This window comes from Pseudophryne corroboree, chromosome 6 (assembly GCF_028390025.1).
Source record: "Pseudophryne corroboree isolate aPseCor3 chromosome 6, aPseCor3.hap2, whole genome shotgun sequence".
Classification (NCBI taxonomy): Eukaryota; Metazoa; Chordata; class Amphibia; order Anura; family Myobatrachidae; genus Pseudophryne; species Pseudophryne corroboree.
In genome coordinates this window covers 330,057,997-330,074,680 of record NC_086449.1, presented here as the reverse complement: position 1 = coordinate 330,074,680, position 16,684 = coordinate 330,057,997, and the positions used below count along the sequence as shown (strand labels likewise).

Sequence of the window (16,684 nt, the reverse complement as noted above, 5' to 3'; positions counted from 1 at the left end):
TCGCCAGTTTTGCTTGACAGACGTCCCTGCGGATCCAGTTAAAGCAAAGACTTTCCATCTGGTGGTACAATCCCTCCTGGTCATGGGAGTGATAGTGCCGGTGCCTCAGTCTCAGAGAGGCAAGGTGTACTATTCAACGCTGTTCCTAGTTCTGAAGCCAAATAGTTCTTCCCGGCCCATTCTCAATCTCAAGTCTCTGAACAAATTTTGTGACTGTTTCCAAATTCCATATGGAAACTCTTCGCTCTATTGTTCTGGCTTTGGAGCCCAAGGACTATATGGTATCCCTGGATATACAGCATGCTTACCTGCATATACCTATTGCAGTGTCACATCAGCAATACCTGCGGTTTGCTATTGGCAACCTACATTTTCAATTCCAGGCCTTGGTCTGACCACGGCACCAAGAATTTTCACCAAGGTCATGACGGTTCTACTCCGCTGTCAGGGTATCAGGATCCTGCCGTATCTGGATGACTTGTTGATTCTGGCGAACTCTCCAGAGGTTCTCCTCTGCCATTTTGGAGCTGACGGTCCAATTCCTGCAAGCCCACGGGTGGCTCATCAACTGGAAGAAATCTTCCTTGGTCCCTGCTCAGAGCATGGTGCACCTGGGAGCACTATTGGACACCCACAACCAGCGGTGGTTTCTGTCTCCGGAGAAGGTCCTGAAACTTCAGGACAAGATAAGATGCTTCCTCTCCCGCCCACGTGTGTTGATACACTCGGCGATGCATGTACTGGGCCTCATGGTGTCGGCTTTCGACATGGTAGAGTACGTTCAATTTCACTTCCGCCCTCTGCAGAGGTTGATACTCTCCAAGTGGGACAGCCTGCTTCACCGGATCAGGACTCACATGATCTCCTTAACTCCGCAGGTCCGCTTGTCGCTGATCTGGTGGCTACAGGATCAGCAACTGAGCAGGGGTTGTCCCTTTTGGATTTCCAACTAGGTCCTTCTGATGACTGATGCCAGTCTGTGGGGCTGGGGAGCGGTGTTGGAGCAACACTCTCTTCAGGGTCGGTGGACCAGGGAAGAATCTCTCCTCCCGATAAACATTCTGGAATTGAGGGCAGTGTTCAATGTGTTGACACTAGCCCTGCCTATAGTACAGAACAGGCCTGTTCAAATACAGTCAGACAACGCCACCACAGTGGCGTACATAAATCATCAAGGCGGCACTCGAAGCCACATGGCAATGATGGAAGTATCAAAAATACTTTGTTGGGTGGAACACCATCTGCCAACCGTATCGGCAGTGTTCATTCTGGGAGTCCTCAACTGGGAAGCGGACTTCCTCAGTCGCCAGAACGTACACGCCGGAGAGTGTAGTCTTCATCCAGAAGTCTTTCAACACCTAGTGGACAAGTGGGGCCTACTAGATGTATATCTGATGGTGTCTCGACACAATCACAAGGTTCCGGTCTTCGGAGCAAGGACAAGGGATCCTCAAGCAGCGTTTGTGGACGCACTGGCAATTCCATGGAACTTTCGGCTGCCGTACGTGTTCCCTCCGGTGTCACTTCTGGCCAGGGTGATAAGGAAGTTCAAGCATAGAAGGAGGAATACTACTTCTAATTGCTCCAGCGTGGCCCAGACGGCATTGCTTCTCAGACCTGCAGAGTCTATCGATAGAGCGTCCTCTTCTACTTCCGCAACGCCCAGACCACCTTGTTCAGGGCCCTTGTGTCTACCAGGATTTGGCCCGGCTGGCTTTGACGGCGTAGCTCTTGAAGCTTCCGTACTGAGGGCCAAAGGATTTTCTGAAGCGATCATTCAAACTATGTTGAAGGCCCGTAAACCAGCGTCTGCTTGGATTTATTATAGGGTCTGGAATTCCTACTTCGCCTAGTGTGCGACTAACCATTATGACGCATACAAGTTCAGTACTGCCAAGCTTTTTGCTTTCCTGCAGCAGGGCCTGGACTTAGGCCTTCGTCTGGCCTCTCTCAAGGTTCATATTTCTGCCTTGTCGATATGGTTTCAGAGAAAACTTGCAACTCTCCCTGATGTTCATACATACAGGCAAGGTGTTTTACGGATTCAACCTCCCTATGTCCCGCCTGTGGCTCCTTTGGGATTTGTCGGTTGTTCTGGACGCCTTGCAAGAGTCTCCGTTTGAACCTCTTGAGTCTTTGGACCTTAAGTGGCTTACTCTTAAGGTCTTGTTCTTGCTTGCTATTGCCTCTGCTAGATGGGTTTCAGACTTGGGTGCCTTGTCCTGTCGGTCATCCGTTTTTGATTTTTCACCGTGACTGGGCGGTTCTTAGAACTCGTCCTGGTTATTTGCCTAAGGTGGTGTGATCTTCCACCTTAACCAAGAGATTGTGGTTCCGGCCTTTGTCTCTCCTGGTTTATCCTCCAAAGAGCGGCCTTTGGATGTGGTACGGCTCTCCGTATTTATGTGAAGAGAACAGCTTCGCTTAGGAGAATCTGATTCTCTTTGTTCTTTTTGGTTTTCTCAAACGTGGCTGTCCTGCGATTAAGCAGACTTTGGCCAGATAGATTAGAATGGTGATTGCACATGCTTATGTACAGGCTGGCCTTCCAGCTCCTGCTACCAACAAAGCCCATTCTACTCGGTCTTTTGGACCTTCTTGGGTGGCCTGCTGTGGTGCGACCCTTGAACAATTGTGCAAGGCGGCTACGTGGTCTTCAGTGAACACGTTCATAAGGTTCTATGCCTTCGATACTTCCGCCTCCCAGGATGCTTCCTTTGGACGCCGGGTTCTTGGGCCCGCTGCAGTGCATCCCCTCCCATGAGGAACTGCTTTAGGACATTTCCGATGTTATCCCTGTGGAACCCCAGTGTACCCCGCTGCAGAAAAGGAGATTTATGGTAAGAACTTGTTAAATCTCTTTCTGCGAGGTACACTGGGTTCCACAGGGAGACCACCCCTGACGCACTTAGCTTCTTTGGGTTTGTATGGCATTAGCCGCTGGTACCTTCTCCTGTTGTGAGAATGTAGTGTATGTGGCTACTAACGGTTTTCGTTTCTTTTACCTGCTACTGCATTGGACTGGTTAACAAAACTGAGCTCGTGTGCACGGAGGCGAGGTTATAGAGGATGCGGCGCTATGCATCCTGGGAACAGTCAAAGCTTTTAGCCTGTTGGTGCCTCGGATCAAGATCCAACTCTACACCCTGATGTTATCCCTGTGGAACCCAGTGTACCTCGCAGAAAGAGATTTCATAAAGGTAAGTTCTTACCGTAAATCTCCTTTTTATATATTATGTTTATTCCGTGTCTGTGAAAATTGCAAGAACACTGGACAAAAACATAAATGTTACTGCACTCCTGTTTGTTGTACCATGCAGTGGTACAATGCAGTTAGTCCACAGATGTTTGAGAGTCTTACACGCTCTTATAATTGTACAATAAACTCACTTTAAAAATGGTTTTCTAAGTCTATGGAGCAATAGAATGTAATCTATTGGATCTGTGTGTTTTTGTAGCTTCCGTATGTACTGAGCAGCCATCAGCTACAGTAGTCTGGTACTGGCTTGTTGACCAGTATCCCGACAGCAGCATCCCGCCCGGCAGAACACTGACAGCGGGGCAAGCGGCACGGCGCTCGTCACACTGCGGGCTTGGTGGTGAGCTGCGCTTGCCACGGGTTCTGTTCCCACTGTATGGGTGTTGTGGACACCCATTAGTGGAAATAGCCTCTTTACGCCTATATTCCGGCTGGCGGCATTCCAGCGGCTGCATCCTGATCGCCGGGATCCCGACACCAGGCAAATTGAACAGATCCCGTCGGCCCCAGTAGCCTGTGTCCTAATACTGAAAGCCATCCTACAATTTTTTTCTGTTATTGCTGGGAGATACTCCTGAATCCATAGTAGAGACAGAGTTTTGTGAGCATGCAGAGATGACACCATACGCTATGTGGAAGGGAATGGAAATGTTGCCAAATGCTAACATGAGCAATGACATACAGCAGTATATAGTGGAAATGCCTCAATTTTAACAATGGTGTTTCATGTGCTTTGAACTTCCACTGTTTCAGTGCACATAGTGTGACTCAGCATGTGACCTTACTTACCACAGGTCCCCTAAGGACACCCGATTGTATCTATTTGCTGTGGTGATCTGCTTGACAGACAGATCTGTGTGTAAGGCATGAGTTTTAAGAGCACAATGGAGTGAGTACAGTATGTAACATTAATTGATGTCAACTCATTTTAATCTCTCCTAAGAACATAGTGTACTGATGTCTGGGTCTCACGACAGCAATTCTTCTGGACATGCTGAGATGCATTTGTCTATGCTTTTGTTATAGCTTATATGGTTCATGTTGCATCTTGTTCTTTGTTACTTTATGTTCTAGTTTATCTAAACGGAATAATGGAGCACTGTGCTTCTCAGTGTAAGGTGCATGATATGTGTTTTATTCTGCCTCCGTTTACTTTTGTAGGGTCTTCAAGCAGCCGATTTCCAAATCAGGTCACCCCTAAGAAGAGTGGCCCTAAGAATGGGCAACTTAAGGTTCGTGATGACGAGTGCTTTGGAGAGGACTTGGAGGAGATTCCGGACACAGATTTTGACTTTGAGGGGAACCTTGCTCTATTTGACAAAGCAGCTGTTTTCGAAGAGATAGACACCCACGAGAGGAGAGGAGCTGGAGGAGCACGGTCACGGGGAACTCCTAGTGAAAGACCTCCAACATACAGACATGATGAGAACATACTTGAGTCAGAGCCAATTGTATATAGGAGGATTATAGTACCACAACCAGGTGGAAAGGAGTACTGCACAGGTAAGGAAGGATCTGCAATGTTGGCCACACGCAGAATTTTTGAGCCCAAAATGAGAGCGATATCTGATAATTATCGGATCTGAACTGATTATCCTTAATCATGTTAGAATGTGGTTGAAATATGCTCACTATTGGCATATGTGCGCAGTCATCACTAAGTCACACTAACAGGCCCAGATCTATTATTGAGTGAATGCAGCCACTCTGAATACTTAGCCTATCTAGTTTACTACAGTAATTTGGCAGGGGATGGCCAGGTTTAGAATTTGATTGAAAATTTTCTGTGGATGATTATATTGTGAGTGTATGGCTGTTTGCACAGTTCCTTGTAGTGTTAAAACAGGGCTCAACACATTTCTTAAAGAATTAGGAGTTCTGGGCCAAACATAAGAAAAAGTAAAGTTTTCTAAAAAAAAAATTTAAACTTTGCCTCCAGTGAAATTGTTCCCAGTCTAAATACTAGTGATGAGCGGATTTGGTTTTACTCGGTTCTCAAAACGGCATCTTATTGGCTATCCAAAACACGTGACATCCGTGAGCCAATAAGATGCCGTTTTGAGAACCGAGTAAAACCGAATCCGCTCATCACTACTAAATACACGGTTTCCAAACCTAATACTCATGCTCAGTTGTTACTTAAGTAATCAGCTGCATATCCTTTTTTCTCCACTATGCCCATACTTGTCATCATTTGTGCATTCTATCATGTCACGGACTCCATTTTGCTGTCTCCTTCACTGGCTGCTGGAGCTCATGTTGAGTTTAGCAGAAAATGGTCCTAAACTGATTATTTGGTATCCACCCCAGCATTTCAGTCCTGTCTGGGACATGAAGGCCTGGTGCTGTACAGGAGAGAGATAATGGGATACGGAGTGGCTGGAGGCCCCCAGTTGACCAAGGAACAGTGTGTATTTCTCCTGCAGGGTCCACAGGATAACATTGGGATATGAGGTAGCGACAGCGGATTGGCACCAATGATCAAAGCTTTCGGTCTCCTAGAATGCAGTGGGCCCGTCCCCTAAATCCCCGCCTCCTGGCTCAGCAAATTCGTTTTTCTCTGGCTGGGTCCACAGGATTATCCACAGGATAACATTGAGATATTGTCGAGCGACAGCGAAAATGGCACCAACACGGTCACGAGCTTTCTGGCCTCCCAGGATGCATTGGGGCCTCCACTATATAGTCCAGCCCACTGACTCAGTCAGATCAGTTTTTTGCTTGGTGCGGCAGGAAGCCGCATGGTCACAGGGCTGCTGTGAAAGCAGCCTTAAGTTTTCATTAATTTATTTTTATAGACTTACTGTTTTGGTTTTTTGAGCGACTTCTCTTAACAGCGTCTTAAACGCATATTAGAAAGAGTCGCTCCAACAACTCCCCACCGGGTCGCAACAACGCTTACCTTCGGGTATCAGTGCTGTCTTGACGGGCGTCTGTGTCGGATGTTCTAGCAGGTCCAGCAGACGTAACCAGGCTGTGGACGGAGCATGGGGAGACGGTGAGTCTATGGACTTCCTCTTACTAGAGGGGTCAGGACACAGCTACACTGATTTGGTGGAGACTACAAACAGTGTGTTGATACGCCGAACATCCCGGTGTGACAGCGCTACGCTCTGGGGATCATAGGTGCCAGGACTAGGTGAGGCCGCGATCCTGGGAGTTTAAGTCAACAGGGGGTTTCAGACGCTCTCCTGGCCGTCCCTCCTCCGAGTTCATGGCCAGTTCCCGCGTGTCTCTCGTTTCATGAACTGAATGACCTCACTTCCGGCTCAGACGCTGCCGCGAGGGTACTCGGTCGCAGCTTAGACGCTGCGGTTGTGTACACTGGAGATAAAGCCCGCCAGACCGAGTCGCAGGCCTTAGCGTCTGCATACACGTGGAAGTCGATCAGCGTCCGTGTCCGTCAGTGAGCGTCCGTGTCCGTTATCAGTTATCAAGAGCGGCAGTGTACATCAGTAGCGTCTGAATCCACTCAGCGTCTTACGAGCGTCTTTGCTTGGATATGGAAGTGTGGTGAGTCTCCCTGTATCCCGCTCTCTGGAGGCAGGGTATACATTCCTAAAAATTCCTTCTACTTCTTAGTATGCATTGTTAATTTTTAGTACCTATTGCATATGAGACCTGTATATTACTGTGTTTTCTGCATGTTATGTTGAAAAAGAGCCAGTTAAACAGAAGTACGATTTTCCTACTTATGTATAAGTTATTATGGAGGTTGTATTCTCGTATGACAATGTCTAATACTTTAACATGTGACTGACTGCTAGTATGTGTGCTGACTTTTCTGTGTAATGTCAGTCCTGTTCTGACCCTCAAATCAGGTGCTCTGTGGTCAGATTGATTTCACCTCTATATACTGATTATATGGTGTTTTTCAGTCACAAAATTGTGTAGTCAATATCAGATAAAATGTCTGTGAGCGGCAAAAGTGATGAGGAGAATTTGTCAAGCACTCCCATAGCCCTAACATGCTTATCTTGTAAGTCAGGGGTAATTGATATGAATCAATTGGTCACTTATGAGGGTTTGTGTGCAAACTGTTTCGCTTTTCAGCGAAGTAAAAAACAGGAGTTAGTTCAACCTCCAGTAGAGCCACCATGGAATATGTTCGCAAAGACTCTGTCTTCAATAGCGGACGGGTTAGCTCCGGTAGCACCACCTCAAGGGTTAGGTTACACTATGAACCCATACATGCAGCTCCCTTCCTATGGTTTGGTTCCAGTAGCTTCTACAAGCAACCAAGGGGCAGGTAAGACTAAGACAGATACGTCTGTATGGCAGACTACACAAGATGATACATCGGATGATGATGCGGAAACAATAGATTCAACTCCATATGATGATCAGTCGCAGAGCTTTAGTTCAGAAGATGTAGCTGAACTTATTAATGCAGTGAAGGCTGTGCTTTCTCTGGAAGAGCCAGCCAAGACAGCGTTAAAAGCAAAAGCACCTGTATTCAAACGAACAAGATCAGTGAAAGCTGAATTTCCAGCGTCAGATGAGTTGACGGAAATGATGGATGAGTCTTGGGCAGCGCCCAGTAAAAAGTATAAGATTCCTAAGAGATGGGATTCTTATTATCCATTTCCTGCTGTGGATTGTTCGAAGAGAGAAGTTCCTCCAAAAGTAGATGCACATGTTCTGCGACTCGTGCATAAAATCTGCTTTACCACTGTCATCTACCTCATTGAATGATGTCACAGACAGAAGGGTAGAGAGCCTATTGAAAAATATTTTTTCTCTTGTAGGAGCAGTGGTAAGGCCTGCTATGGCTTCGGCCTGGGTAGCAAAGGCAATGGGCGAATGGATAGAGGAACTAGAGAATGACATCCCCTCTCCTACTAGGGAGCAAGAGGATCGTCTTTTCCGTTTAAGACAATCTGCCCAGTATTTAGAAGAAGCAGCAATTGATGTAGGCACTGTTGCTTCTAAAGCTTCAGCCTTGACAGTAGTCGCTCGCAGAGCAGTTTGGCTACGGACCTGGAAGGCGGATGCGGAGTCCAAGAAAGAATTGGAAGCATTGCCTTTTGTGGGTAATATATTATTTGGAAAACCTTTATCGGATATCCTAGAATCAGAGGCTGAATCTAAAAAGGTCAGATTTCCGGCTACCTATAACCCTAAGTCCAAGGGTTTAAAATTTCGCTAATTTCGCTGGCAAAGCAAAGCGAAAGCTTAAAGAGGAGCCTAAACAACCCCAGTTTAAATCCAGGGGTAGGAAGCAGTGGACTAGCAAAAAGCCAGCTTCCAAACCTGAACAGAAACCCTCAGCCTGAAGAGACGGGCCTCCGCCTGGAGGATTCCAGGGTTGGGGGCCGACTCCTGCAATTTGCACACATATGGCAACAGTCAACAGCAGATGCCTGGGTGCAGAAGGTAGTATCTCAGGGGTATGGGTTCCCATTCAGGGGGCAGCCTCCTCAAAGATTTTTTTGCACCAGCCCGTCTCGTATAGAGTCGAAGGCCAATGCCCTGCAAGAAGCAGTCCAAAAATTACTGCAGTCAGGTGTGATTGTCCCAGTACCTCCATCACAAAAGGGACAGGGGTATTACTCCAATCTATTTCTAATCCAGAAACCAAATGGGTCATATCGACCAATTCTAAATCTGAAGATGTTGAACAACTACATATGGATCCTGAAGTTCCACATGGAGACGTTACGCTCCATAATGTTGGCTATGGAACCGGGAGACTACATGGTATCTCTGGATGTACGGGATGCTTACCTACATGTGCCCATAGCACTGTCACATCAGTGTTACCTCAGGTTTGCCATCCTCAAGGAACACTTCCAGTTCCAAGCTCTGCCCTTCGGGCTAGCTACAGCACCCAGGGTGTTTACCAAGATCATGGTGGTTATGGCAGCTTGTCTGCGCAAACAAGGGATAAGAGTATTCCCATATCTAGACGACCTATTAATCTAAGCACAGTCACAAGATTTACTGTTGAGCCATCTCCAACAGACGATAGTTTGTTTACAGAGACACGGGTGGCTCATAAATTAGGAGAAATCGTCCCTGAATCCGTCACAGCGGATGGTTCATTTGGGAGCCATATTGTATTCAGACCTACAGAGAGTTCTCTTACCAGAGAAGAAAATAGTCAAGGTGCAGGTCATGGCTCAGGAAGCGTTGCAAGCCCAGACAATGTCAGTCCATGCAGCAATGCGACTGTTGGGTCTGATGGTATCAACCTTCGACATGGTGGAATATGCGCAATTCCACTCCAGACCGTTGCAGCATCTCATTTTGACCAAATGGAACGGAAATCATCAAAAGAAACAGATGATAAAGATTCGTGGTGGCTACAGACAGACCATTTAAACAAGGGGAAACCCTTTTGGATAAAAAAGTGGCAAGTCCTGACGACAGATGCCAGCCTGCAAGGCTGGGGGGCGGTACTCGGAAGCCTATGGTTCCAGGGAAAATGGACCGCAAGGGAATGTCGCCTGCCGATAAATCTGTTAGAAATAAGAGCCATTTACTTGGCCCTAGTTCAGGCAAAGGACAATCTACAAGGAAGACCAGTCCAGATCCGCTCAGACAATGCGACAGCAGTAGCATACCTCAATCATCAAGGAGGAACTCACAGCAAGAGTCTGATGGAGGAAGTAACTCCCATTCTAAAATGGGCGGAACTCCATCTCCCGGCATTGTCAGCAATATTTGTCCCGGGTGTACTAAATTGGGAAGCGGATTTTCTCAGTCGGCACACCATTCAGGAAACCGAATGGGCACTACACCCAGAAGTGTTTCAGACACTGGTGAACAGATGGGGTCTACCGGAGATAAACCTTATGGCGTCTCGTCTAAACAACAAAGTTCCGAGGTACGGATCAAGAACAAGGGACCCAGGAGCGGTCCTGGTAGATGCACTGTCAGTAGAATGGAGGTTTCAGCTGGCATATCTGTTCCCTCCAATATTTCTGTTACCCAGAGTAGTGAGAAAGATAAAACCGGCAAAAGGAGCAATCATTCTAATAGCTCCAGCTTGGCCAAGAAGGCATTGGTACACAGATCTGTTGAGAATGTCCGTGGAAGCACCAATACTGCTCCCTCAACGTCCAGATCTATTAATGCAGGGTCCTTGTTGTCACAGTTGTCTGGACCGTCTATCTTTGATGGCGTTGCTGTTGAAACCTCTATTCTAGAGGCTAAAGGTTTTTCAAAGCAAGTAATCCAAACCATGCTTAGAGCAAGAAAGCCTTCTTCGGCCCGTGTGTATCATAGAATATGGCAAGCCTATATTCATTGGTGTTCTGGAAAAAATTACAATCCGAGATCCTTTAAAGTAGCTAGAATTTTGGATTTCCTGCAGGCAGGATTGGATAAAGGGTTGAAGGTTGCTTCCTTGAGGGTGCAAGTCTCAGCGTTGACTGTATGGTTTCAGCAGAAGATTGCTGACCTACAGGATGTACGTACGTTTTTCCAAGGAGTAGTACATATTCCACCTCCATTTGTTCTTCCTGCAGCTCCCTGGGATTTGAATTTACTTCTTAAATTTTTCCAGGGTCCTCTGTTTGAACCACTTGAGAGAACCGATCTTAAGTGGTTAACGGTTAAAGTTCTTTTTTTACTGGCAATGGCGTCAGCCAGAAGAGTGTCAGATTTAGGAGCGTTATCATGTAAGTCTCCTTTCCTAAATTTTTTCCAGACAAAGCAGTTCTCAGAACGAGATCTAGTTATCTTCCAAAGGTGGTATCAAAGTTTCACCTGAATGAAGAGATTGTAGTCCCAGCTTTTCAGGTATCGGGACTATCTGCGGGAGAAGCGTCGCTGGACGTGGTCCGGGCTTTAAAAATCTACATAGATCGTACTAGTGCCATCAGGAAAACAGATTCCCTCTTCATCCTCTACGGATTCCATAGAAGAGGATGGCCTGCTAGTAAACAGACGCTGGCGAGATGGCTCCGAATGGTAATATCTGAAGCTTATTCTCATGCAGATCTCCCTATTCCGGCTAATGTCTCTGCACACTCTACACGTAAGGTAGGTCCTTCTTGGGCAGCACAACAGGGTGCATCAGCAGAACAGATATGTAGGGCAGCTACATGGTCTTCCATAAACACATTCATCAGACATTATGCTTTGGATACTTCTGCCTCTCATGACGCAGACTTCGGGCGAAAGGTCCTCCTGTGCAATCAGGAGCGTCCCCACCACTAAAATGGCTTTGGGAATCCTAATGTTATCCTGTGGATAATCCTGTGGACCCAGCCAGAGAATGAACGTTATGGTAAGAACTTACCGTTGATAGCGTGATTTCTCTTATGTCCACAGGTATCCACAGGGATCCCACCCTGACACATCTGATTTCAGGATCTAGACAATCACTAAAACCTCTTCCTTCTTGTATGGAAGGGTGTGCATGTGTGTTCTTATCGCCTGTACAGGTCTCTACCTAATGTTCCTGCCTAAAATCGCTGTGGAAAGAACTGATCTGACTGAGTCAGTGGGCGGGACTATATAGTGGAGGCCCCAATGCATCCTGGGAGGCCAGAAAGCTCGTGACCGTGTTGGGGGGGGGGCGCCCTGAGACGCAATAAAAACACCTTGGATGGCAAAAAATGCATCACATATAGCTCCTGGGCTATATGGATGAATTTAACCTCTGCCAGAATACACAGAAAAACGGGAGATAGGCTCCGCCCCCTTCTCGGCGGCCTTATCTCCTCAGCACACTGGCGCCATTTTCCCTCACAGCTCCGTTGGAGGGAAGCTCCCTGGCTCTCCCCTGCAGTCACTACACTACAGAAAGGGTTAAAAAAGAGGGGGGGGGGGCTAATTACGCGCAGTATTAAAAATACAGCAGCTATAAGGGGAAAAACACTTATATAAGGTTATCCCTGTATATATATAGCGCTCTGGTGTGTGCTGGCAAACTCTCCCTCTGTCTCCCCAAAGGGCTAGTGGGGTCCTGTCCTCTATCAGAGCATTCCCTGTGTGTGTGCTGTGTGTCGGTACGTTTGTGTCGACATGTATGAGGAGAAAAACGATGTGGAGACGGAGCAGATTGCCTGTAATAGTGATGTCACCCCCTAGGGGGTCGACACCTGAGTGGATGAACTGTTGGAAGGAATTACGTGACAGTGTCAGCTCTGTATAAAAGACAGTGGTTGACATGAGACAGCCGGCTACTTAGCTTGTGCCTGTCCAGACGTCTCATAGGCCGTCAGGGGCTCTAAAGCGCCCGTTACCTCAGATGGCAGATATAGACGCCGACACGGATACTGACTCCAGTGTCGACGGTGAAGAGACAAATGTGACTTCCAGTAGGGCCACACGTTACATGATTGAGGCAATGAAAAATGTTTTACACATTTCTGATAATACGAGTACCACCAAAAAGGGGTATTATGTTCGGTGAGGAAAAACTACCTGTAGTTTTCCTGAATCTGAGAAATTAAATGAGGTGTGTGATGATGCGTGGGTTTCCCCCGATAACAACTGATAATTTCTAGAATGTTATTGGCATTATATCCTTTCCCGCCAGAGGTTAGGGTGCGTTGGGAAACACCCCCTAGGGTGGATAAAGCGCTCACACGCTTGTAAGAACAAGGGCTCTACCCTCTCCTGAGATGGCCGCCCTTAAGGATCCTGCTGATAGAAAGCAGGAGGGTATCCTAAAATGTATTTACACACATACTGGTGTTATACTGCGACCAGCAATCGCCTCAGCCTGGATGTGCAGTGCTGGGTTGGCGTGGTCGGATTCCCTGACTGAAAATATTGATACCCTAGATAGGGACAGTATATTATTGCCTATAGAGCATTTAAAAGATGCATTTCTATATATGCGTGATGCACAGCGGAATATTTGCCGACTGGCATCAAGTCTAAGTGCGTTGTCCATTTCTGCCAGTAGAGGGTTATGGACACGACAGTGGTCAGGTGATGCGGATTCCAAACGGCATTTGGAAGTATTGCCTTATTAAGGGGAGGAGTTATTTGGGGTCGGTCTTTCAGACCTGGTGGCCACGGCAACAGCTGGGAAATCCACGTTTGTACCCCAGGTCGCCTCTCAACATAAGAAGACGCCGTATTATCAGGCGCAGTCTTTTCGTGGGCAAGCGGGCAAAAGGTTCCTCATTTCTGCCCCGTGACAGAGGGAGAGGAAAAAGGCTGCAGAAATCAGCCAGTTCCCAGGAACAGAAGCCCTCTCCCGCCTCTGCCAAGCCCTCAGTATGACGCTGGGGCTTTACAAGCAGAATCAGGCACGGTGGGGGCCCGTCTCAATGAATTTCAGCGCGCAGTGGGCTCACTCGCAAGTAGACCCCTGGATCCTTCAGGTGATATCTCAGGGGTACAAATTGGAATTCGAGACGTCTCCCCCTCGCCGTTTCCTAAAGTCGGCTTTACCGATGTCTCCTTCTGACAGGGAGGCAGTTTTGGAAGCCATTCACAAGCTGTATTCCCAGCAGGTGATAATCAAGGTACCCCTCCTGCAACAGGGAACGGGGTATTATTCCACACTGTTGTGGTACCGAAGCCGGACGGCTCGGTGAGACCGATTCTAAATCTAAAATCTTGAACACTTACATACGGAGGTTCAAATTGAAGATTGAGTCACTCAGAGCAGTGATTGCGAACCTGGAAGAAGGGGACTACATGATGTCTCGGGACATCAAGGATGCTTACCTTCATGTCCCAATTTACCCTTCTCACCAAGGGTACCTCAGGTTTATGGTACAGAACTGTCACTATCAGTTTCAGACGCTGCCGTATGGATGGTCCACGGCACCCCGGGTCTTTACCAAGGTAATGGCCGAAATGATGATACTCCTTCGAAGGAGGGGAATTTTAGTTATCCCTTACTTGGACGATTCCCTGATAAGGGTAAGATCCAGGGAACAGTTGGAGGTCGGTGTAGCACTATCTCAGGTAGTGTTGCGGCAGCACGATTGGATTCTCAATATTCCAAAATCACAGCTGATTCCGACGACTCGTCGTCTGTTCCTAGGGATGATCCTGGACACAGTCCAGAAAAAGGTGTTTCTCCCGGAGGAGAAAGTCAGGGAGTTATCCGAGCTAGTCGGGAACCTCCTATAACCGAGCCAAGTCTCAGTACATCAATGAAAGGGTTCTGGGAAAAATGGTGGCTTCCTACGAAGCAATCCCATTCGGCAGATTCCACGCAAGAACTTTCCAGTGGGACCTGCTGGACAAATGGTCCGGGTCGCATCTTCAGATGCATCAGCGGATAACCCTGTCACCAAGCACAAGGGTGTCTCTCCTGTGGTGGTTGCAGAGTGCTCATCTTCTAGAGGGCCGCAGATTCGACATTCAGGACTGGGTCCTGGTGACCACGGATGCCAGCCTGCGAGGCTGGGGAGCAGTCACACAGGGAAGGAATTTCCAGAGCTTATGGTCAAGCCTGGAGACATCACTTCACATAAATATCCTGAAGCTAAGGGCCATTTACAATGCTCTAAGCTCAGCAAGACCTCTGCTTCAAGGTCACCCGGAGTTGATCCATTCGGACAACATCACGGCAGTCACCCACGTAAACAGACAGGGTGACACAAGAAGCAGGAGGGCAATGGCAGAAGCTGCAAGGATTCTTCGCTGGGCGGAAAATCATGTGATAGCACTGTCAGCAAGTGGGGACTTCACCCAGAAGTCTTCCACATGTTTATAAAACTCGACAAGTATTGCGCCGGGTCAAGGACCCTCCGGCAATAGCTGTAGACGCTCTGGTAACACAGTGGGTGTACCAGTCAGTGTATGTGTTCCCTCCTCTGCCTCTCATACCCAAGGTACTGAGAATTATAAGATGGAGAGGAGTAAGCACTATATTCGGGCTCCGGATTGGCCAAGAAGGACTTGGTAACCGGAACTTCAAGAGATGCTCACGGAGGATCCGTGGCCTCTACCTCTAAGAAGGGACCTGCTCCAGCAAGGACCCTGTCTGTTCCAAGACTTACCGCGACTGCGTTTGACGGCATGGCGGTTGAACGCCGGATCCTGAAGGAGAAAGGCATTCCGGATGAAGTCATTCCTATCCTGATCAAAGCCAGGAAAGATATAACCGCAAAACATTATCACCGCATTTGGCGAAAATATGTTGCGTGGTGCGAGGCCAGTAAGGCCCCGACGGAGGAATTTTCAACTAGGTCGATTCCTACATTTCCTGCAAACAGGAGTGTCTATGGGCCTGAAATGGGGGTCCATTAAGGTTCAAATTTCGGCCCTGTCAATTTTCTTCCAAAAAGAACTAGCTTCAGTCCCTGAAGTTCAGACGTTTGTGAAAGGGGTACTGTATATACAGCCTCCTTTTGTGCCTCCAGTGGCACCTTGGGATCTAAATGTAGTTTTTGGGTTCCAAAAGTCACATTGGTTTGAACCACTTAAATATGTGGAGTTAAAATATCTCACATGGAAAGTGGTCATGCTGTTGGCCCTGGCCTGGGCCAGGTGCGTGTCAGAATTGGCGGCTTTATCCTGTAAAAGCCCTCATCTGATTTTCCATTCGGACAGGGCGGAATTGAGGACTTGTCCTCAGTTTCTCCCTAAGGTGGTTTTCAGCGTTTCACCTGAATCAACCTATTGTGGTGCCTGCGGCTACTAGGGACTTGGAGGACTCCAAGTTGCTAGACGTTGTCAGGGCCCTGGAAATATAGGTTTCCAGGACGGCTGGAGTCAGAAAATCTGACTCGTTGTTTATTCTGTATGCACCCAACAAGCTGGGTGCTCCTGCTTCTAAGCAGACTATTGCTCGTTGGATTTGTAGTACAATTCAGCTTGCACATTCTGTGGCAGGCCTGCCACAGACAAAATCTGTAAAAGCCCATTCCACAAGGAAGGTGGGCTTATCTTGGGCGGCTGCCCGAGGGGTCTCGGCTTTACAACTTTGCCGAGCAGCTACTTGGTCAGGAGCAAATACGTTTGTAAAATTCTACAAATTTGATACCCTGGCTGAGGAGGACCTGGAGTTCTCTCAATTGGTGCTGCAGAGTCATCCGCACTCTCCCGCCCGTTTGGGAGCTTTGGTATAATCCCCATGGTCCTTACGGAGTCCCCAGCATCCACTAGGACGTCAGAGAAAATAAGAATTTACTTACCGATAATTCTATTTCTCGTAGTCCGTAGTGGATGCTGGGCGCCCATCCCAAGTGCGGATTGTCTGCAATACTGGTACATAGTTATTGTTACCAAAAAAATCGGGTTATTGCTGTAGTGAGCCATCTTTTCTAGAGGCTCCTCTGTTATCATGCTGTTAACTGGGTTTAGATCACAAGTTATATGGTGTGATTGGTGTGGCTGGTATGAGTCTTACCCGGGATTCAAAATCCTTCCTTATTGTGTACGCTCGTCCGGGCACAGTATCCTAACTGAGGCTTGGAGGAGGGTCATAGGGGGAGGAGCCAGTGCACACCAGGTAGTTCTAAAGCTTTACTTTTGTGCCCAGTCTCCTGCGGAGCCGCT

General features: G+C 47.7%; 1 protein-coding gene across 4 annotated transcripts in view; it reads left to right on the top strand.

The window, feature by feature from the left end:
• Positions 1-16,684, top strand: part of EDC3 (enhancer of mRNA decapping 3) — a 157,722-nt gene that overhangs the window by 77,652 nt on the left and 63,386 nt on the right. For all 4 annotated transcript variants that reach the window (XM_063926373.1, XM_063926371.1, XM_063926372.1 and 1 more), the window contains one exon: positions 4,421-4,762. In XM_063926373.1, the coding sequence (XP_063782443.1) occupies positions 4,421-4,762 (342 nt within the window). The remainder of the gene's footprint in view (positions 1-4,420; positions 4,763-16,684) is intronic.